Source organism: Tachysurus fulvidraco, chromosome 5, assembly GCF_022655615.1.
Source record: "Tachysurus fulvidraco isolate hzauxx_2018 chromosome 5, HZAU_PFXX_2.0, whole genome shotgun sequence".
NCBI classification, from domain to species: domain Eukaryota; kingdom Metazoa; phylum Chordata; class Actinopteri; order Siluriformes; family Bagridae; genus Tachysurus; species Tachysurus fulvidraco.
Window position 1 is genome coordinate 5,100,313 of NC_062522.1, and position 23,057 is coordinate 5,123,369.

Here is a 23,057-nt window from a genome sequence, read left to right on the forward strand (position 1 = left end):
CACCAGCCATGGGCGGATCATTTTGTTGCCATGGCAACAAAATGAATCAGTGGGGCAAATTCCATGCTGGTATCCTCCTAATGATGTGGCTGTTGTAATCATGCTGTGATATTAATAAACCGGAGAGATTCATTGTGCCATTTCCAGTTTCTCTGTTTTTCTGTATGTCTTTATCTGTCCTGAGGGTGGTGTTATGTCTGCATGTATGAGGAAGACATGCATATGTTCAGGATTCACATGTTATGTGGCATTTAATGGGAGTGTTGCTGGTCTTGTGGATGTTCTGGCTATGTTGGTGATGTTGGCATTACTGGGGTTAATATTGGTCTGGGTTGGCGGCGTTAGCTGAGATGTCGTGTTGTGGCTTTGGCATTGTTTGTGCTGTGGTTTTAGTGGTGTTTGTAAAATTGGTGTTCATTGGGTTACTGGAGTTGTGGTGTGAGTGGTGTTAATGGAGTTGTTGGTAGTGATGTGGTTGTTGGTCTTGTGGTTTTGGTGGCGTTACTGGAGGTTACTTGGTGTTAGTCAGCATACAGAGAGAAGGTGCAACAGCTAACTGGTGCTGTTGGTGATGCTACAGTAGCTGAGTTACTGATGTTGTGGATTTGTTGGTGTTGATGGAATTGCTGGTGTTTGACTTGCAGTCTGATTGACACTTCTCCACATCACCACCTTGTCATAGAATAAACATGGAGTGGAGAAAAATTTCCACTCCATTACCTGCATTGTGAAAATAAAGTGTGTGAGTGTCCTGTTTGCATAATAATGAGCAGCGTATGGCTGTGGAAAGGGCTGTGTATAGCCTCTGGCCTGCTCTGTGTTCAGCCCACAAAGAGCAATTTAACCCCCTACTGAGTGAATCTGTGCTTTCTCCACATCTCAAATCTCAAGCTTGTAAATTAGATGAACTTGTTTTTTTTTCCCTTACAGTTTCCCAACTCTCCATGATTATGCATTTTCAAGATCCCAGGGAGAGATGATTACACACATGATCTGATAATTTTATAGATTATAAAATGTGTAACTGCCAGACAACTTATATCATTGCTTATAACAAATAATCCTCACACAAGAGCAACACTAATGTTATAAATAAATATTAACATGTTACTGATGCTCCCCTTTTCTCACCCAAGCAGAAAAACGTTAGCTAAACATATAGCTTCTTAATTTACATAAACACACACACACACACACACACACACACACACACACACACACACACACACACACACACACACACACACACACACACACACACACATTAATAGCTTATCAGGTTCATTCCAACATGATTCCCCTATCCAGGCAGGTCTTGTGGGAGTCTGTAATAAACTATCACCATGTTGGAAAAAAACGTCACCCCCGTCTTCATTTAAATGATAATGGAGGCCGCAGGAAGTACAATTAAAGTGACAGTAACCTGGTTGTTTCAGGCTTGCTTTGTCTCGCAAAGAAAAATGGATGTTATTGAATGTGTCTGGTTTACAGCTCTGTGGGTAGAGATAACACACACACACACACACACACACACACACACACACACACACACACACACACACACACACACACACACACACACACACATGAACACATGCAGCTTGAGGATCCTACTGTGGCCCAGTGATACTTGAAGAGGTGATTTAGACTGTGTTTTCCTTATGAGACATGCTGAGGCTTCACATTTCTCTGCTGAAATATGACATAATTATACTATCGGGTTGTTGCTTGCAGACATTTTAGAAAATAGTGTCTTTACTCAAAATTGCTTTTCAACATTTGTCAAAACAATACAATTTTGTAAATCTTACAGGACAATTCAATCTTTTTTTTTTTCACTTTTAAAAGAAAATTTTCAGGTCAGCAGTAAATATTTAAACAGTCCCTCCATAAACCATAAACAATCACATAAAACATCTAAAAGAAATATATTCTGTAGTCATGTGGTTAGTGGTGTTGTTCTTTAGGAGTGGTGTGTTGTTGGGTGGTGTTGATTGTGCTGTTGTCAATGCTATGGATGCTGGTGTTGATTGTGCTGTTGGAGTTATTGTTGGTGGTGGTGTTACAGTTATGAAGTAGGTTGTGGTGTTAATTGTGCTGTTTTAGTTATTGTTGGTGGTGGTGTTGCAGTGATGGAGTGGGTTGTGGTGTTGATTGTGCCAGTATCATCATCTGGTATCCTTCAGCATTTTCCCCACTATCCTTGGACTCTTTCCTCTCCTCTCTTTCCTCAACCACGTACTTTCTCTGCTATCTGTCCATTAAACCCAAGAAAACTTCTTGTTCTGCTCCTTGGCTTTCAGATGTGTTGTGCAACAATCAGAGAGAGAGCTAAGATCATCTGTGGAAGAAATCACAACTTGATGCAGGTCTTGACTCTTTCCGTAGATTCCTGGCCAAGTTCTCCTCAGATGTAACTTGTGCAAAATCTTCCTTCTACAAGGAAAAGCGTGATGCTTCTGCACACGACCCTGGTAAGCTCCACAACATGCTCCTTCTCTGCTCCGAGACACTCAATTATCCTTTTCCTCGCATTTTGTCGCATTTCATGTCAGTTCCTTCTCTACAACATTAGAAGGATTCGGCCATTTTTGTCCACACAGGCTGCTCAGGTACTTGTTCAGTCTCTTGTCATCTCAAAACTGGACTACTGCAACTCACTGATGACAGGTCTACCTATGAATGCAATTCGTCCTCTGCAATTGATCCAAAATGCAGCTACAGGATTTGTTTAAAGTTCTGACATACCACCCCACTGCTGCAATCCCTCCACTGGCTTCCGGTAGCCGCACACATCAGATGTAAAACACTGATACTTGCCTACAAAGCCAAAAATGGACCAGCTCCCTCTCACCTCAAAGCCCTCATCACTCCTCGCACTGCACCTCGCACCCTTAGAGCTACCAGCACTGCTCGACTGGTCCCACCATCTCTTATGGTGGTGTTGATTGTGCTGTTTTAGTTGTTATTATTGTTGGTGGTGTTACATTGTGCTGTTGTCATTGCTATGATTGCTGGTAGACTTGCAGGTTTGGAGTCATGGTGTTGAATGTGCTGTTTTGTGTTGGTATTGTTTTTGGTGATTTTGTAATGTTAGAGATTTATCACCAATCTTTGTGTGTTGGTCAGTGTATGGTGTGAGATTGTAGTTGTTTCTTAGTGAATGTTGCAGTTTTGTTGGGGAAACTTTGTGTGTTGGTTGGTGTTTCTGTATTTCTTATTGAATGTTGGTAAATATAGGTGTTGGATGGTGATTGTAGTTGTATGTTGGTGTGTGTTGATGTTTTATGGAGAATGTTGGTGAATGTAGGTGCTAGGTAGTAATAGTAAACACTGAGCTTTTTGATAGTCAGTTGTGTTTTGTATTTTAAACCTTATGGTTTATGCTTAGAATGTTACAGATCTCCCTGCATGGCTTCTGCCTTTAGCGGTATAAATATTTGGCAGGTATTCAGTGGAGCAATCAGCGTTTCCATAAAAGGCAGATGGTCTCCTGATTGTAATTTGCATGTGTGATTAACTCCATTGAGTATGACACCAGCTGCCCAAAGACCTACTAAACATCTGTCTGAGAAAGTGTGTGTGCATGACTGTCTTGTGTTATCATTGACATTCTGTCTATACGTTGCCCTTTGTGAGTCATGAAGCTTGATGGTGGCGTTTGTTTTGAGCAAATGAGAGAAAGGAGAGAGAAAGAAAGAGAGAAAAAAAGTTCCCAGTACACTGGGGTGCATGTATTGGAGAGGACTGTGTGTGTGTGTGTGTGTGTGTGTGTGTGTGTGTGTGTGTGTGTGTGTGTGTGTGTGTGTGTGTGTGTGTGTGTGTGTGTGTGTGTGTGTGTGTGTGTGTGTAAGCAAGTGCATTCAAGTGTGAAATGATTCTGTTAGTGTGTCATCTGTTTCCTTCATGTACCACCATCTCCAATACAACTCAACCCACCTCTCAGAGATCTAGAGAAATCTAGAGAAATAACTCTGTGTAATTTGGTTAGAATTGAAAATGTCGTTGCAATAATGATGATTGTATTATTGGTATTCAACCAGTCGGTTTTTTATAGACCTCATCTACTACATATCAAAATACACCAACAACACAACAAACCTCACAAACCCCAACAACCTCATAAACACCACCAGACCACAACACTAATAATGGCACTGAATCACAACCATAAGTCCGTTATCACCAAACATCTGCACCAACAACACCACTAACACCACCAAAACCAGAACTCCACTAACACTGGCAAAATTATAACTCCAACAACCCCACTGACACAGAACCACAACACCATCAAGCCCATTAACAGTGCCAGAACCACAACACCAACAACGCCTCACATATTCCCAGAACCACAACACCATCAAGGCCAATAATACTGGCAAATCTAAAACACCAGCAATGCCATTGACACCAACAGAACCACAACGCCTCAGATACCACTAACACCACAACATCAACAAGTCCATTTACAGTGCCAGAACCACAACCACAACATTAAAACAAACAACAAGTCCATTAACACCAACAAAACCACATCACTGACTACTCCAGCAAGACAAAATCAACAACCCATTAACACCAATCGCACCAGCAACACCACAATATAAACACCCGAGGCATCCAGGAATTGTACCAGCTCCAAATGTCTTCCATGTCATGAAGATTTTGGACCTTCATTGAGAGGAGGCCAACCCTGAGAGGATTCCTGAGGTATCTAGAGATGTATCAGCTCCAGTTGGACTCTGCTTTATGAAGTATTCTGATATTCTAAGATGAGATGTCAACTCCATGTGGTCTTTGAGGACAACAACCTTCTCATCAATACACAATTGTCAGACTGTATATTTATAATCACACCCTCCAGTGTCACCCAGATGAGGATGAGGTTCACTTTTGAGTCTGGTTCCTGTCAAGGTTTCTTCCTTTACCATCTAAGGGAGTTTTTCCTCACCACAGCACCTCAGGCTTGTTCATTAGGGATAAATACAAACACATTTAAATATATCTAATATTAATCTTAAATTTTTGTATTTTATTCATCTTTATATTAAACCTTTTGTATTATGTTTATGTTCTGTAAAGCTGCAGTGAGACAATGTCCGCTATACAAACACATTTGAATTTAACATCAACTTTAACAAAACCACAACACCACCAAAACTGTAGAACTGTAGTAATTGTCTTATTACATCCTCATAGAGATCCAGGTCCAGCTAGTAAACTGGCTACTAAACCAGTGGTGGTGTTTAATCACCCAGTTCTAGGAGAGCTATATAATGTGTGTAGGTGTCGTGATTATAAGAGAAGGCACTCTCCATGCAATACACTTCAGGCGCTGAAATAACACGGCATTACATAACCACACAACCTGGCAGTAAGAAAAATATCAGAAAGGTTGTAGCACTAGACATGGGACCACAGAACAAATGTGCTGCTTTACATATGAAATACCAACTGGAACAATAAAGTTGCACAAAGTTCCTTTGAATAATTTCAGATATAACAACACAGCTTGATGTGTTCTAAGGAAAAAATAGCTAGGGATGATCATAACAGGTCAAAGATTTACTGGTCAGAAGGTCCCGTGACTGCTAAGCTGCCACTGTTGGGCCCATGAGCAAGGCCCTTAACTCTCTTTGGTCTAGGGGTGCAGTATCATGGCTGAATTTTACTTTCTAACAAGCTGTTATATATGTCACTACTTCATGAATCGTTCAGGTCTGGCAGAGCCATTACATCCGAAGCTTGACAGGCAGATTATTAGCTTTGTTCTTATCCTACAGTGGCTTCCTCTCAAGTCGCCTCCTGATGAGTCATGTTTTATCTAACATCAGAGAATTATCATCATCCGGGTGGCAGCCTTTGCCCTGTCACTGATAATCAACAACCTTTTCTCTCTAAGCTATTTCTATTTCCTTGTGCTTGTGTGTGTGTGTGTGTGTGTGTGTGTGTGTGTGTGTGTGTGTGTGTGTGTGTGTGTGTGTGTGTGTGTGTGTGTGTGTGTGTGTGTGTGTGTGATGTTTGGGATTTACACATTTCTGCACACAGTAAGTTACAGCAGCTGGACAGGAGCAGGCTGTCTTCATCACTCTGCTCACTTCATCATCCTCTCAACCTTACCGTGTCCCAGACTTCTCTCTCAGGTGCTCACAGAGATGAACATCACACATCCAGCTGTTTATGGGCCATGAAAGAGAAACACTGTCTTTTTTTAAAGACCCTACCATCACTCTTAACTGTTCATTATAGCAACTGTCTTTTAAATCTACCCCAGAGTGTGTTTGAGACATTTGTGAGATATTTAGTGTTGTCGGTAACCGACCGCACACGAAATGCTCGTTGTATTTCACAATGGCATAAAACCAGATAAACCAGACTCAAATGCCGCTTCCTCACTGCTGCGGACGTGGTGTTTCTTAACGACGGTTTTGGCTAGTGTAGTGATTACATTGTTTGTTTCCTGTATCTTGTGACAAATAGAATATACACAGATTGTATTTTCATTATATCTGATGAAGACATTAGAGAGCAGAAAAGCTACAGTAATTGACTCATTTATTTGCATTAGGAGCTTATAAATCAACACGAGGCAACCATGGAACATAATGTGCGAATTGTGTGTGTTGTATTGTATTGTACTGACCTCTGTGTCCTTTACTGACAAATGTTTAGGCCTGCCTAAACAAAGCTTCGACAGACCCACTAAAGAGTGCGTCCTATGTTTTGCACGAGTATAAATCAAAACTGGTCTTACCTTGGAGTGGGTTGTCCTCTAAAGTCTCAGCGTCTTCAAAGGATCCTCTTTAAGTTCTTCTACCTAGCCTTGAACTAGTCTTGTTTGAACTTTAGATAAAGGAGTCAGATTTAGACCTTCTTGTCTTTTCAGGGTCCTCACAATGTAGGCCTTGTTTTTATTTAAAGCAATGTAATACAAATCAAATCAAATCAAATTTTATTTGTCACATACACATATATACAGAGTACGACATGCAGTGAAATGCTTTTTGCATCTGTCTGGTATTCAAACATAAGGAAAGCAATTTGGGATAAAAAAATAACCAAAAGGAGGTAGATAAATAAAAAGGTATAAACTATATAAAAAGAAACTATATCAAATATAAAAATAAAAGTGAAAAATAATGTATATACATATACATAAATATACATAAATCAAATACATAATAATATACATAAATTACAAATAAGTAGAAGTAATTAAAATGCGGGGGGCAGTGTGGTTTAGTGGTTAGCACGTTCACCTCACACCTCCAGGGATGGTGGTTCGATTCCTGCCTTGTATGTGTGGAGTTTGCATGTTGTCCCCGTGCCTCGGGGGTTTCCTCCGGGTACTCTGGTTTCCTCCCCCGGTCCAAAGACATGCATGGTAGGTTGATGTTCAGTTATTAGTTTCCTTTTAGTGTATATATATATAGAGAATATTTAATTTATATTTATTTTATATTTATTTCTCTTGTAACCTGACGCAGTCGCAAAAGAATTTCCTATAGAATTAATAAAGTCGTATCTTATATTATTGGAAATTACTGAGAGTTCTTTAAAAAAATAATAGATAGATAGATAGATAGATAGATAGATAGATAGATAGATAGATAGATAGATAGATAGATAGATAGATAGATAGATAGATAGATAGATAGATAGATAAATGATTTCCTTTAATATATTTAATTAGAGTTTTATGTTACAGTATTTTTATCCTATTAAGACTCATTTTAGTTAAATCCTAAATATACTGAGCAAACAATTAAATACTTGTGTTTTTTCTGTCTCATTGAATTCCCATGTAGATCTGGACAGGATCCCATTTTATATAATGCTGTAGATGTGGCCCTATAGGATATTTCTGTCTTGTCCTGTAAGAGAATTAGAGAAGAGAATCCTTTATTTGTCACATATACTTTACAGGGCAATGAAATTCTTTCTTCACATGTCCCAACTTTGGGGTTAGGGCACAAGGTCAGCTATAATACATATAGTATGTAGGGGCAGTGAGGGTTAAGTGCCTTACTCAAGGGCCCAGCAGTGGGAGCCTGGCAGTGCTGGGGTTTGAACCCAAATTTTCCAATCAGCAACCCTTAACCATGTGAGCCACCACTGCACCAAGTCCTTATAGAAACAGTTCCTTATTGGAATGTTTCTTATTGGAATCCTTAGGATTTTTATGACAGTTGGAAGACACAAGGAAGAAAACTTTAGGGTCTCAGAAGAAAGGCAAAAAAAAGTTCAGGATAAACCGGGTCAGTCCACAAGATTCATTTCCTGACCAGGATGATGATTAGTCTTACGGAAAATTCATAGACATTTAAAGACCATCAAAGACAAAACAGTTACATCACAGTCTGTCTTACTGTAATCCATGTTTTCCTTATATGGTCACAGCTTCCTGTTCTCTTTATCCCTCCCACCTTGGGTTTTGCTTAGTTTCATTTGTTCCCTTATTCCCATGGTCTATAATTTACATATTTGGTCACAACGCTCTATTAACTCCATTAATGCTCTGTGATCCTTGTGCACACCTTAAAGTTCTTAATCTTTCTTTATTTCAGTGATCCACATTACATCCTTCATCTCCTGGCATTCGAATTCACTCAACCTAAACCTAGTCCAGATGGTTTGACAACTACAGAGGCGAAAGAAAACGAGCTCAAGCTCTTCACGAAGCTCCTGAGAGTCAACAAGTACTGTATGTGATGAACATCACTATAATCAAGAATGGAAAAATAGGTAGTGTAATTTGTTACTGAAACATTTTCTCACTTGTGGAAACCAGTGGAATTGAATATAAATCAGTAAGAATGTCCCTAAATTTAACCAGTACTATATAATGTACAGCATCATTTAAATTCAAATGTGTTTGTATAGTGCATTTATTAAAATACATTGCCTCAAAGCAGCTTTACAGGACATAAGAAATATAACACAGATAGTTTAATATTATACAAAAGTTTAAGATTAATATTAGACTTCTATTTAAATGTGTTTGTATTTATCCCTAGTGAACGAGCCTGAGGTGACTGAGGTGACTGTAGTGAGGAAAAACTCTATTATATGGAAGAGGAAGAAACCTTGAGAGGAACCAGACTCAAAAGTGAACATCATCCTCATCTGGGTGACACTGGAGGGTGTGATTATAAACTGTTATAAACACCAGAGAGTGTTATCATAAATAATCTACTTCTATAGTCCGACAATTGTGTATTGATTAGGAGTTTTTTGTCCTCAAAGACCACATGGAATTGGTAACTTCTCTCTAGATGCCTCAGGATCCTCACAGGGTTGGCATCATCTCACTGAAGGTTCAAAATCTTACACAACTGGAGCTGGTACAATCTTTGGATGCCTTTGGATGGATAGAAAAAGAGAAGCAGTGAAAAGGAATTAGCGTAGCTGCTGTTCATAATATTAACCAGCACTAGATATTAATGAGCATGTCATCATATGTATTGTATATATTTAATCTACGACAATCCACACACACAAAAATAAAAAAAAAATCAGTGTCCATGTGAAGCAGGAATTAGTCAGAAAAGCAAGCAGGAAAGCTAACTCTTATCATGATGCTTCCACCACCATGCTACATTCAAAATAATGACCTAGATCCATGACATTTAATCCAGTTTAAATACCTTACAGGTTGACCAGGTTGTATCGCCGGTGGAAGCTGATGCAACACATTGCATGTTCTTGTATCTTTGTAATCAGACAAACAAAATAAACTAGATAGTAAACAAGAAGACATAAAACACATGCCTGAAACCAATACGGACAACAGCAGATGTTGTTCAGCTCCAGCTCATTGGTTTCTGGACAGTCCCACCTGCTGTTCACTCATGATGAAGGTCATTCTTACACATCCTCTGCATTCAAATCATCTCTCTCTCTCTCTCTCTCTCTCTCTCTCTCTCTCTCTCTCTCTCTCTCTCTCTCTCTCTCTCTCTCTCTCTCTCTCACTCTCTCACACACACTCTCTCTCTCCAGCACCAGTCAGTGGTGTCACAGGCACTTCATTCCAGTCACACACTCAAAAAGAGGACAAGTGGTGCTTTTTGTTTTGCTGACAAAACACACACACACACACACACACACACACACACACACACACACACACACACACACACACACACACACACACACACACACACACACTCGTCCTCTGTTACATAAACATGACAAGCCCATTATTCTGTTCACATCCTCATGTAGCTCAAAACACACCTGATATGATCAGCAGGGACTCGGGGAAAGGACAGAGAGGACCGAGATACAGAAAAATTTTTTTTTAGATCTCCAATATGTTAAATATCTCTCTCTCTCTCTCTCTCTCTCTCTCTCTCTCTCTCTCTCTCTCTCTCTCTCTCTCTCTCTCTCTCTCTCTCTCTCTCTACCCCCTGGTTAAATCAAATACATTATCACATAATCAGCCATCAGTCGTATCTTAATTGTTATCCACCTACAATTAAGATATTATTAGGATACCTACAATTACAGTTATCAAGATTTTGCTGTAAATAAAACTGGCATTCTGTTCAGCAAATTAATTACAACCTAAACAGTTTTGCAAGCGAACAGAAAACCATTAAACTGTTCCAAACATTTAACATTTAGTTGGTTTTAATTTTAATTCCAAACAATTAACATTTAGTTGGTTTTAATTTTATTCGATTTTATCCCTCTGTATCGAATTATAATGTTTTTAACCTCAGAGTTTTTAGATTTTGGAAACAGTGATAAATATTAAAATGCACCAAATTTTTTCTGTTCAGAAAAAAAATCTTTCTTCTTCCTGGACATTGACCTTGAGTTTAAAAAAAAATGCTATAAAAGCTTTAGTTATGTGTGATTTCAGTCAGTTTCCTTCACTGTATCCTTCACATAAACCTAATTATAATATTTAATTTCTAAAAAAAAAAAAAAAACATTTCATTAGAAGACAAAGAGGCATTATTCATTATAATACAGAAAAAAGTTATTATTTTCTTTTACAGTACAGTTAAATCTTTAAAGTTTTGTATAACTTTATACAGTAGTATTCCATGTCTTATGTACTATATGAATAGGTTCCGCTTCGGTTCATGTTTCACCCGGAATGTTTTAGAGGTGGAAACGTCCGTTGTCATAGAAACGGCACGCTTGCGGGTTTATAATATGATCTAGTTGATAATAAATATTAAATACCGTTTACTTGAAACAATTATTTGGCGTTACAGATGAGCTCCTAAACCAACAGCTGCACTTTAATAACTTATTGACAGTGTCTGGGAGCCGCAGGTCAGATGAGCAGGTAGGTTTTTATAGCTGAAGAGGATCAGTTTGTTTACAGTGTTAATAGTGAACTGAACTAGCAGTTTCACTTGTGACCTGTGACTCACTGACGCAGTTCTTCAGCTGAAATCTCACTTATGTTTAAATAATTATTCTGTGAATGTTCCCGTTTGTGTACTTTTTTCTTTACATTTTTTCATTTTATCTATCTATCTATCTATCTATCTATCTATCTATCTATCTATCTATCTATCTATCTATCTATCTATCTATCTATCTGTCTGTCTGTCTGTCTGTCTGTCTGTCTGTCTGTCTGTCTGTCTGTCTGTATCAGTTTGTCTGTAACTACCTGTTTGTCTGTGTCTGTCTGTCTGTCTGTCTGTCTGTCTGTCTGTCTGTCTATCTATCTATCTATCTATCTATCTATCTATCTATCTATCTATCTATCTATCTGTCTATCTGTCTGTCTGTCTGTCTGTTTGTCTGTCTCTCTGTCTGTACTTCATGCTTCTGTCTGTCTGTCTGTCTGTAACTACCTGTTTGTATCTATCTATCTATCTATCTATCTATCTATCTATCTATCTATCTATCTATCTATCTATCTGTCTCTCTGTCTCTCTGTCTCTCTGTCTCTCTGTCTGTACTTCATGCTTCTGTCTGTCTGTCTGTAACTACCTGTTTGTCTGTTTCTATCTATCTATCTATCTATCTATCTATCTATCTATCTATCTATCTATCTATCTATCTATCTATCTATCTATCTGTCTGTTTGTCTGTCTCTCTGTCTGTACTTCATGCTTCTGTCTGTCTGTCTGTCTGTCTGTCTGTCTGTAACTACCTGTTTGTCTCTATCTATCTATCTATCTATCTATCTATCTATCTATCTATCTATCTATCTATCTATCTATCTATCTATATGTCTGTCTGTCTGTCTGTCTGTCTGTAACTACCTGTTTGTCTCTATCTATCTATCTATCTATCTATCTATCTATCTATCTATCTGTCTGTCTGTCTGTCTGTCTGTCTGTCTGTCTGTCTGTCTGTCTGTCTGTCTGTCTGTCTGTCTGTGTGTGTGTTCTAACAGTTTAATTTACCTGGTTAATTAAACACACTTTGTTTTGTATCTGTAGGCTACAGTGTGTCGGGACGTCCTCAAAAGTCCCCTCAAAGGTAACAGTGCTAATCTGGAACAGTGATGTAGCTTAGTGAATAAGTTGTTGGACTTGAGTTTGAATCTGCTAAATGATGTAAATGTGTGTGGTGCTGCAGCCTCCATCCTGAGATCAGCTTACTCTCTGTCTGGAGTTCCTGTACACATTTACAGCACTTAGCAGACACTCTTATCCAGAGTGGCTTCTTCCAGAGCTACTGTACACATTCTCCCTCCCTAACCAATGTGGCTTTCCTCTGCGGGGCAAGTCGTGGCCTAATGGTTAGAGAGTCTGACTCGTAATCCTAAGGTTGTGGGTTCTAGTCTTGGGCCGGACACGAATGAGGTGCAGCATAAATGGCTGCCCACTGCTCCGGGTGTGTGTTCAGGGTGTGTGTGTTCACTGCTGTGTGTGTGCACTTTGGATGGGTTAAATGCAAAGAACAAATTCTGAGTAGGGGTCACCGTACTTAGCCGTATGTCACTTTCACTTTATTTAATTATCTACCATTTCCCACAAAAAAACCCTCACTCTAGTAGGTGTTCTAGCTATGATACATTACATTGCCTGAGTGTGGTGACGTAACCACACTGCTGAAGAACATAAGATCAAAGCATTTAAACCATGTTGTCTGAATATAAAGCCTTAACTCCTTAATGCCTGCTGACTTTAATATGATACTGGATTGCCTGACATCACTTCCCTATTCGTAGCACAATGTATCGTAACGCCATTGGTGTGTTTTCTTTTCTCCTCAAAGGCCAATAGTGTAATTATACTGTCAATATGGAGGAAATACAATGGTAGTTTTGTGTGCATCTGTACTAGTCAAGGAATTCATGGATTATTAGAGTAATTAGAGGAAACATCTTCATTCATTCATTTTCTACCGCTTATCCGAACTTCTCAGGCGTCATCGGGCAGGGCACACACTCACTCACACACTCACACACTATGGACAATTTTCCAGAGATGCCAATCAACTTACCATGCATGTCTTTGGACCGGGGGAGGAAACCGGAGTACCCTGAGGAAACCCCCGAGGCAAGGGGAGAACATGCAAACTCCACACACACAAGGCAGAGGCGGGAATCAAACCCCCATCCCTGGAGGTGTGAGGCAAATGTGCTAACCACTAAGCCACCGTGCCCCCCGGAAACATCTTAGGAATGACAAATAAAAGAAAGAATGAATGAATAAATAAATAAATAAATACCTGTCAGAGATTTTAATGCATATAATTGAATACACATTTTTTTCTGGCTTGTTTCTGAGGGCATACAGAAGACAAGTTCTTTTTAAACAGGTGTAAATAATAGTAACATTTTACTTTAAGCCGATTAACACTTGGCCTTTTTTCAGTCTTCACTTTTACTCAGTAATGTTTTCTTACTTCCAGGATGCAGAAGCTGTAAAACCAGGAATCCTGAACTTCAGAGGTATCAGTACAGAGTTTCCACCTATCTTAGTTAACAAATGGAAGGGGGGTACGTTGGAGAAAAGTTACTGCATGTCCTGAAGTGCTGCATTCCTTTTATGCCACAACGGTTTAGCAACAATTACACATTTGTATTTATTAAAGATAAACAACTTTTTATAATGACTCACCCATCATTCACAGGAAGAGTAGGGTAAAAGGTCAACCTTCGTGAGGCATTTGTGGAAGGAGTCTCCAGTGTTAGAGCACTGAAACACGTAGAGGTAAAGTAAGGTGATAGAAAGACGAGTGAACAGGAAGTACATTGTTTCCAGGAAGGTCCACGGAATGTAACTCTTTGTAAAAGACCCCACAAAAGTCGACCATTTACACTACACCCTCGTTAAAAAGAGAGTGTTGATATAAATGTGATTCAGAGCTGTCAATCACCTTTATTCAGAGAGTTCAATATTACAGTGTGTATATTGGGGGGGGGTCACTTATAATCAGTAAAATAGTATAACTGAGATAAATCACTGGTGATATTTGTTGTGTCGTTACCTTTCTTCTTTTTTTTTTTACAGATGGACCAGTGAATAAATCAGTCCAGTGCCCAAAACAGTAAGTTCATAATACAGGTACAACATAATCTTACATATACACTTTCTCCAAATACTACTGTAGTGTTTATTACTTGCTTAGAACACCTTCAACACCTGTCTTGTCTCTCTCAGTTCCCAGTGTTCATTCTGACCACATGTACCTGCATGCTGTTCTTCTTTAAATGGGTCAAACTGGAATCAGAAACAGATCAAATACCCGCAATAGAGTGTTTTACTCTACTTTTACCTCAGCATAAAATATCAGAGATTGCGATTGTTTTTTTTTTTTTTATAAATGAAAAGTCAACAAGTCATGTTACCTTCTGCTATCACTTACATTATAGCAGCTTTATGTAACAGTTAGTTATGTTAGTATGTTGACTGTGTGTATCACTGAGTATGTCTGTGTTCATTATATATATTGTCTGATGTATAAAAGCAATATCGTACTGTATTTGCAATCGTGCAGGTGAACACAAAATCAGTCGCCTCCTACCTCAAATCACAGCCATGATGGTGTTTACTTAATTACAGTTAAGACTTAATGAGACATAATGCAGCTCGTTAAAAGACCGACCTCACAGTACATCCTAAAGCCGTCCCCATGTTACAAAGAGCTGACACAGGAGACTCCTTCCATAAAGGTTCAATATATATCTCTTCACAAAGACCTTCACCATTTCAGTGATCATGTTTATGCTTGTTAAATACTAGCATAGATTTGCATCAGTTTATTTTTACTACGTGGTGTTAATATAGAAGCAATAATATTAAAATGTGTGTTATTTGCAGCCACTTTTTCAGACTTTTCAGTTCACAAACATTTTTCATTCATCTTTTTTCTACCTTATAGTCAAAATGAGCTACACATCATTATAAAGAATACAATATGATTTTAATTAGAAGGATTTAATTTCTTATAAAAATAAATAATAAAAACACTTTAAGCTTGGAAGTGTTTGCTTCTCAACAGGTTCAATCCAGTCTCACGGCAGTTCGTGACATAGTCCCGAAATTGAATCTATCGATTCGTGTTCTTGGACACGAATTTCCTTTTTTTTTCGTGTCACTCAGCACAACTTTCGATCTATTGTATTTCAATAGGGAAGCATCTTTCATGTCTGCACCACGTTTTTCTTTCTGCCATTCGGAAGCATTGTTTTTGCTCATTAGTTTTTCATTTCAAGAAACTTATAGTCTGTAATTGTCCGATTGCCTCAGATGTGTGTTTGAGGTGTTAGTTTGATGTTTGGGTTTTTATGATATTTGTCCTTCTAAGGCCTCAGAAATCCAAACTGAGCACTCAGCCAGAGGGACATCATCCACCAGCGATCACTGAGAGAAGACCTGACAAAGGAGATGACAGGTGAAATATATACTGTTGAATTTTACTATTTAGTGGAAATGTATCCTTTTTGTCTTTGTGTATATTATAGGCAGTTTTTTTTTTTTTGCTGGAGCCAAAGCTATACTGTAGATCCTTATCTCACAGTCTTTCTTGTGTAGTCAGGACTTTTCACATGTGTAATTTACATTTACATTTACATTACATTTATATTTACAACATTTAGCAGACGCCCTTATCCAGAGCGACGTACATAAGTGCTTAAATCTCTAACATTGAATACATTAATGCTGGTTCACTAGGTTACATACTTAAGATACCATGAGTTTAAAACATTTGTTTAAAGTTACAATGAAAAAGAAGCAGTAATTTAGAAGCAGTGTTGTAGTTTTTGGCCAAGTTCTCCACCCCACCCCACTCCCGCTCTCCTCCACCGGCTTCCGGTTGCTGCACGCATCATATTCAATGCACTTCTGTTTGCCTACAAAGCCAAAAATGGACCATCTCCCTCTCACCTCAAAGCTCTTCTCACTCCTCACACTGCACCTCACACCCTCAGATCTACAGCACTGATCCACTGTTCCCACCATCTCTCAGGGTAAGAGGTAGATATACAGCAAGACTCTTTTCTGTTCTGGCACCGAGGTGGTGGGATGAACTTCTCCTAGATGTCCGAACAGCTAAATCACTGGCTATCTTCAAATCATAAACACATACGTGAACCAGTGGTGATGTTTCATTGATAGAGACTTCAAAGCACTTTTGTACGTGGCTCTGGATGAGGACATCAGCCAAATGACATAAACATAAACAAAAATGTTAGGCAGGAAAACAGTGGACATAAAGTATGATCAGTGTGAAATGTGAAACTCTATAAGCCAGGATTCTGTTTAACCAGGGTACAAAACAACCTGCAGGAAACTATCGAAAGTGTGTAAAGCCTTAATAAGACTTCCTTCCTTCATCTGACTGATTGATCTCTGTTTTTTTTTTTGTTTGTTTTTTGTTTTTTAACCTTTTCTTTGTAACTCATTTGTAAAAAAAAAAATCACTGTAGTTGTGTAGTTTTACACTAGAGCGCTATAAGAAGGCCATCTTGGGCAACCAGGATCCAGAATAAGTTCTGATATTAGAGCTCGATATTTATACATAAGATTTGGTTACTTTAAAATCATTTGAGATTTATGAACAAAACAATATGATAATAAGTATGTCGAGAGACTTTTGGATGAAATAGACACCAAACATGATTAATTCACTTGACTACATTTCTGAGTACAAGCACAAGCGTGAAGATTTGATATCTATGACTTCTGTATTGAATCAGCGAACATCAGAGGTGGGAGTAAGTCACACATGTGCAAGTAAGTCTCTAGTCATGAATGTCAAAGACAAGTCGAGTCTTTTCTAGTCTCAAATTTGCGACTTAAGTCCTACTCGAGTCAAGTCGAGTCCCCCATCTCCGAATCATTTAACTCAATTCCGAAGACTCAAGTCATGAGTGTCAAGTCAAAGTCAAGTCGAGTCTTTTTTTTTAAAATATTTGTCAAGCAAGTCTCAAGTCTCAAAATTTGCGACTTAAGTCTGACTGGAGTCATGTCATATGACTCGAGTCCCCCATCTCTGATAAACATTCATTAAAAGCCAGTCAGTTCCCACCAGGCTTTTCCAAATTTTGACTTTAATCTCTTCTGATGAACAGAATTATATTAATTGTCCATAACCTTGTCTTCAATTCAGGAACACAGTGGATCCAGAGCTGGTCTCAGATCCTCAGCAGAAGAGCATCTTTAAAAAGACAAATGTCAAGCACAGACCATCCCGGTATACTGATAAACCAGTCACCGATGCAATGATGCCAGACCAATCTGTTGTTTTTGTATATCAATAGCCATATACTACAAGTATTATTAATATTAGCACCGTTAGTAAGATTATTATTGCAGTAGTTTTGTAGAATATCTCATTTTTCCATGATTCTTTGTTGAGTGCTGAACTATATTATGTTGCGTGTCATAGACTCTCTGCCATGATGCACAACGCATAATTATATCATATGCCATAAAGCTGGTGTTTTTCGGTATGTTGTGTCTCACGTGGAGGAGAATTAGCAGGCCGTGTTTTATAGACTGTAGATGCCGTTGGCACTCAATCTCAAATCCATTACATTTTATAATCTTTTATACCAGGAGCGAGCCACACACCGGTTTACAGGCTGTGTCGGCTGCAGACACGAACACGCACAGGCGAGGAAAGTCACACAGACCCTCTGCTCCTGTCAGTACAGGTATTTACACCTGTGTTACTCTCTCATACCTGGAACGTACAGTAAGCACTTAGTATACGAAAACTGTTCGTGTTGAGATCTCAATTCTGACCCGATCTGGTTGATTTGTTTTCTATAACACCAGCTCTGATAGTAGTGCCGTCCACTCACCACTCACTACCTCTAATACATTATAGTTGCCATAGTAACCAGTTATTCACAGGGACTTTTACATCGTGTATTGCATGGCTGCACATGCTGCTCTAAAGTGAACCTTGTGTTTGCAGAAGAGAAGTCCGTAAGTGTGGAATGTGTGCCGAACCTACATGAACCTGTAGTCCAGGTGCCCCGACAACCAGGAATGCCAAAATGTGGATCTGACCAAAGCACAAGAGAGGAAGAGAATGGAGATGAAGAAGAGGAGTGTGAAGAAGAGGATGAGGACACGGCTGAGATCCGTGCTCCCATTGAGCTGCTTGCAGAGGTCAGACACCTTTACACTCATCACCTTGTATCAGTAGACATTTTAAGAAGCTGCTTAAACTGCGTGTTGTGTGTACGTCTTTCTTTAGTTTTTAAAGGCTGTGATGGAAAGGAAGTATGCACTTGCCAAGAAACTCTGCCAAATGAGTGAGTACTACTACATGAAGTTCTTTATATAGTACTGAGAAATAATAAGGTAATAATAATTAGTAAGGACATAATGTTGCCCCAGTGAAGGAGGTGTGGCCGTTGTGTTTGTCAGTCATTGTAGGAGGTGTGGCCTCTGTGGTTATTATTAACAGTGAGGAGGTGTGGCCTCTGTGTTTATTATTAACAGTGAAGGAGGTGTGGCTTCTGTGTTTATTATTAACAGTGAAGGAGGTGTGGCCTCTGTGTTTATTATTAACAGTAAGGAGGTGTGGCCTCTGTGTTTATTATTAACAGTATGGAGGTGTGGCCTCTGTGGTTATTATTAACAGTGAAGAAGGTGTGGCCTCTGTGTTTATTAGTCTCTGTAAAGGGGGTGTGGCCTCTGTGTTTATTAGTTTCTATAAAGGGGGAGTGGCCTATGTGTTTATTAGTCTCTTTAAAGGGGGTGTGGCCTATGTGTTTATTAGTCTCAATAAAGAAGGTCACTCTGTGGTTCATTACTTCAGTTTTATCATATTAATTAATTAACTAAAATGTTATGGTTTTAATTAATAAAATGCTTTTTAAAGCAGTAAACCTCAGAATTATAAACACAACCATTATTGCACTAGTTTATTTGGATGGTTCTTCTTATTACAGCAATCTCACACTTGTGTATGTTCATCCCTCAGTTTGTGTTCGCTTCCTCTTTATTGCCTTTCAGTTCTTATTTATGAACCAGACAACCCCGAGGCCAAACACTTCCTCCCGCTAATTGAAGAGAGACTACTGATAGGTGAGACAATGATATTTATTTCTTTGTGTCTGCTTCACTCTTTTTTTACTCGATCTTTTGCTTTATTTCAAATGAAGATAATTGTGTCTGGTATTCTGTCTACTATCTCCAAAGCATCATAATTTTGAAAATTATCTAGAAATAATAACAATAACACTAAAATTCTCTTTAAAAACACTTCAAAGTGAATTATGCACTTATTATGCACTAAATTAGTACACATTCTTTTTGAATAAAATATATAATTTTCATACGTATACATATCCATATGTGTCATCTGTAGTTTAATTCATTACTGCTGTTAGAATTCTGCAGATTTATACTCTCTTGCACCCCAGACTTCCTACAACCATAACTATTCTGTAAATAATGGAGTAGTGCGACTAGCGTAAAATGTTAGGCAATTATGCTAATGCAGAAATCATAAGACTTAAACCACTAGAGGGCAAGAAATGCTTCTTATGGTCTGGAATATCTGACATGTGTACATTATATGTGTTTGCGTACTGTAATGTGTGTGCATCACTTTCAAAAGAAACCCAGAAATGCACCAGCAGTGAAGACAACACATCTGATGACTATGATGATGATGATGATGATGATGATGATGAAAGCAGCAGTAGTGGTGATGATGATGATGATGATGATGATGATGATGATGATACAGGTACTGATACAGATGGAGGAAACAGCTGCTCATCATCATCTGACAGAGAGAAGGAAGTCATTATCCAGCAGTGAAGGCCGTCTCCTCAACAGCTGTCTAAACCTATATGCACATTTTTGGGTTATTACCGTAATGTCCCTTAAGTTTCATTGTGCCTTTACTATTATATTATATCCTGCAATACTTTGAAGATCAAAGCACAACTAAATTTAATTCTGAATAATATCTGAATATTATATTTTTTTCTGAATAGTAATTGTGTAGTGACATACTGTTCAGTAATGTACTATGCAGTTTGGGACAAAGCCCAAGTACACAAAAATTCACTGATGGTCTGTATTACTAATTTTCTGAGAATAAAATTGTACATTGTACACAAGAACATGTTTGTCAGTTCCTGAGTACTGGATATAAGAGTGAAACTTATGAACACGAGCTTCCTGTTACTTCCTCTCCTTGTAGCTGTTGTGTACTTCTGTTCACTCTGCAGGACGGATCATGACCTACAGAACAAATGAGTCACTAAAGTACTACGTAGCTAAAATATATTCAATTCAATTCAAATTTAATTGTATAGCGCTTTTTACAAGTGACATTGACTCAAAGCAGCTTTACAGAACATAAACATAGAACAAAAGGTTATTATAAAGAATAATAGAAAGATTAATAGAATACAAAATTCAAGATTAATATTAGATATATTTAAATGTGTTTGTATTTATCCCCAATGAGCAAGTCTGAGGTGACTCAGGTGACTGTGATGTGGAAAAAACCCCTTTGATGGTAAAGGAAGAAACCTTGAGAGGAACCAGACTCAAAGGAGAACCTCATCCTCATATGGGTGACACTGGAGGGTGTGATTATAAATATACACAAGGGAATATATAATGTGGGAAATTGAAAAGGTTGCTATTACAATCCCACAGCATACTACAGAATGCACTGTAGCGTAGCTCTGTTTCACTCCTCTTCACTGGAGTCACCTGGGAACATTATGGTAAGCATGCATCCTGTGAATGTTCAGTCATTCCTAATAAGATACTGTATAAAGCACAGTACTTGCACTGAATATCAAAGATCCTCTAGATCTAGTGTTCTCCAGATCTGTCTGCCTTCAATTCTTCTGCTGCTGTGAGTGTGACTGCTATAATTCTTATGTGCAATGGACCTGTGGTGCTTCCTAGCTTCAAGTCAGTTTTCTGTTGTGAGCATTATTAGCGTTGTTCATTTCATGATGTCGGCAAGTGTCTCTGTGCACCACAGCACCCAGCGTGGCATCTCTCTTCCAGCCTGTCTAAAAGGGGTGTTGCACCGCCATCCATGACGTTTCCCTTGTGTATGATCTCACTTTTGTGTTTTGTGAGATACTGAACTGAAATGAGTTTCTTTATCATACAGATGTTGCTTAAGCGAAGATATCTGGAGACCTGCAAGCTTTGCTGATAAGTTTGATCGCATGTATCGATGGCCGGATGACCTTGTTTGAGATTGAACCAGGAATTTTTGCTTAAGGTCATATTTTGTCAGTCATTTGAACTTGCCTATATAGGAGCCAGACACCCAGACCCTACCATGATGTGTCATGCTAGGAGGAAGATCTCATCATCATGGCTATTACTCAGAGGTGTGCTGCGCAGCTGAAGCCCGAGAGCATCACGGTACACTTTCCTGATGCCCTACTTCTGATTACAGTCACATCACTCAAAGGCAGCTCGTTGGTCCACATTGACAGACTAGAGATAGTACCAGAAAACATGGAGATAACTTTTTGTGGAGTATCACTACAAAATGGCATAGAATAGTGAATACGTATAATATAATATATAGAATATTTATATATAATAGAATTATTATTTATCACTAAAAACACCCAGGCAGGACTACAAAATAATATTTTAATGGGCCACTTAGTAATTAAGGCTGATGATGTGGTCGAGCTAAAAATAATGATGAGTGTTTGGTGTTCAGGCTCATTTATTTGTGGCCTACAGGGTCAACCAGGGCAGTTTGACTCTCTTTCGCCCCCTCTTGATGGATATGTTTAACCAGGGAAATTAAAGCGTCAGGTTTAAGGAGGATAATGTTTTGGGTTGGAAAGTGCTTGGGATTTGTTTGTCTGTTTGAGTGTTTTGGTTATTTGTTGGTTTGCGGAGGTCGTTGTGTGTTTTTTTTTTTCGTGGAAATAGCTAAATAGCTAGAATAGCTGTTAGAGAAGGGAACCCCCATCTCCCCCCCCCCCCTCTCTCTCTCTCTGATGGATGGCTGGGGAGGCTGAAACTTTATGCATTAATTGCTCTATAAAGCCGTGACAGTGACTCTAGGCTCCTTTTGCTGCCATTTCTCCGTCTGCCTGCAGCACAAAGTGAATGTTGTTCAGGCGCTGGAAATTTTCGGGGTGACTCATAGACGCGCGCGCGCGCGCGTGTGTGTGTGTGTGTGTGTGTGTGTGTGTGTGTGTGTGTGTGTGTGTGTGTGTGTGTGTGTGTGTGTGTGTGTGTGTGTGTGTGTGCGTGCGTGTGTGCGTGTGCGTGTGCGTGTGCGTGAGTATGTGCGCGCGGAACGGAATAAATTGATTCGATTCACGCGTTGGGAGGAACAACAAAGGGACATTTTATCCAGGTGATTCTTTTACCGGAGTCTTTTCAGTTTAATCCTTGGGGGATTTTCACCTGTTTATAAGGCGATATAAAGAAGATAATACACCCCATATCCACCCACGCGCGCGCGCGCGCACACACACACGCACACACACTCTCTCTCTCTCATTTGGGTTTTTTGGATTGGAGACTACAGAGCTGGAGAGGAAGTCTGCGACACACACCTGTAAACGGTAATCGTCTTTACTTCTCATTTATTCTTTTGCATGAACATGATATTTGATTGTTTTTTATTATTTTTTTTAACATGATTGATTA

General features: G+C 38.9%; 2 protein-coding genes across 5 annotated transcripts in view; both read left to right on the forward strand.

Annotated features, from left to right (window-relative positions):
* The first annotated feature begins 11,115 nt into the window (after window positions 1–11,115).
* On the forward strand, window positions 11,116–20,524 carry erich2 (glutamate-rich 2). Of its 4 annotated transcripts, none has more exons than XM_027143377.2 (11): window positions 11,116–11,305; window positions 12,417–12,456; window positions 13,837–13,876; window positions 14,439–14,475; window positions 15,736–15,822; window positions 17,542–17,625; window positions 17,991–18,088; window positions 18,355–18,551; window positions 18,640–18,697; window positions 19,404–19,475; window positions 20,008–20,524. In XM_027143377.2, exons 1-11 carry the CDS (start codon window positions 11,298–11,300, stop codon window positions 20,214–20,216), a joined length of 930 nt encoding a protein of 309 aa, XP_026999178.2. In that variant the 5' UTR covers window positions 11,116–11,297; the 3' UTR covers window positions 20,217–20,524. The 4 variants fall into 4 exon arrangements, with proteins under 4 accessions (XP_026999178.2, XP_026999179.2, XP_026999180.1 ...); XM_027143378.2 differs by having other exon boundaries at window positions 20,011–20,524; XM_027143379.2 differs by having other exon boundaries at window positions 20,143–20,524.
* A 2,068-nt stretch (window positions 20,525–22,592) lies between these two features.
* The window catches only part of gad1b (glutamate decarboxylase 1b), a 36,641-nt gene continuing 36,176 nt past the window's right edge, over window positions 22,593–23,057 (forward strand). The window contains exon 1 of the mRNA XM_027143360.2: window positions 22,593–22,972. The gene's annotated coding sequence lies outside the window, so the exon portion shown is untranslated. The remainder of the gene's footprint in view (window positions 22,973–23,057) is intronic.

Excerpts from the sequence above, each read along its gene's own strand:
- erich2 (XM_027143377.2), top strand. Across the intron at positions 12,457-13,836 it reads CCTCAAAAGTCCCCTCAAAG|GATGCAGAAGCTGTAAAACC; the intron begins GTAACAGTGCTA and ends TCTTACTTCCAG. Across the intron at positions 14,476-15,735 it reads TCAGTCCAGTGCCCAAAACA|GCCTCAGAAATCCAAACTGA; the intron begins GTAAGTTCATAA and ends TGTCCTTCTAAG.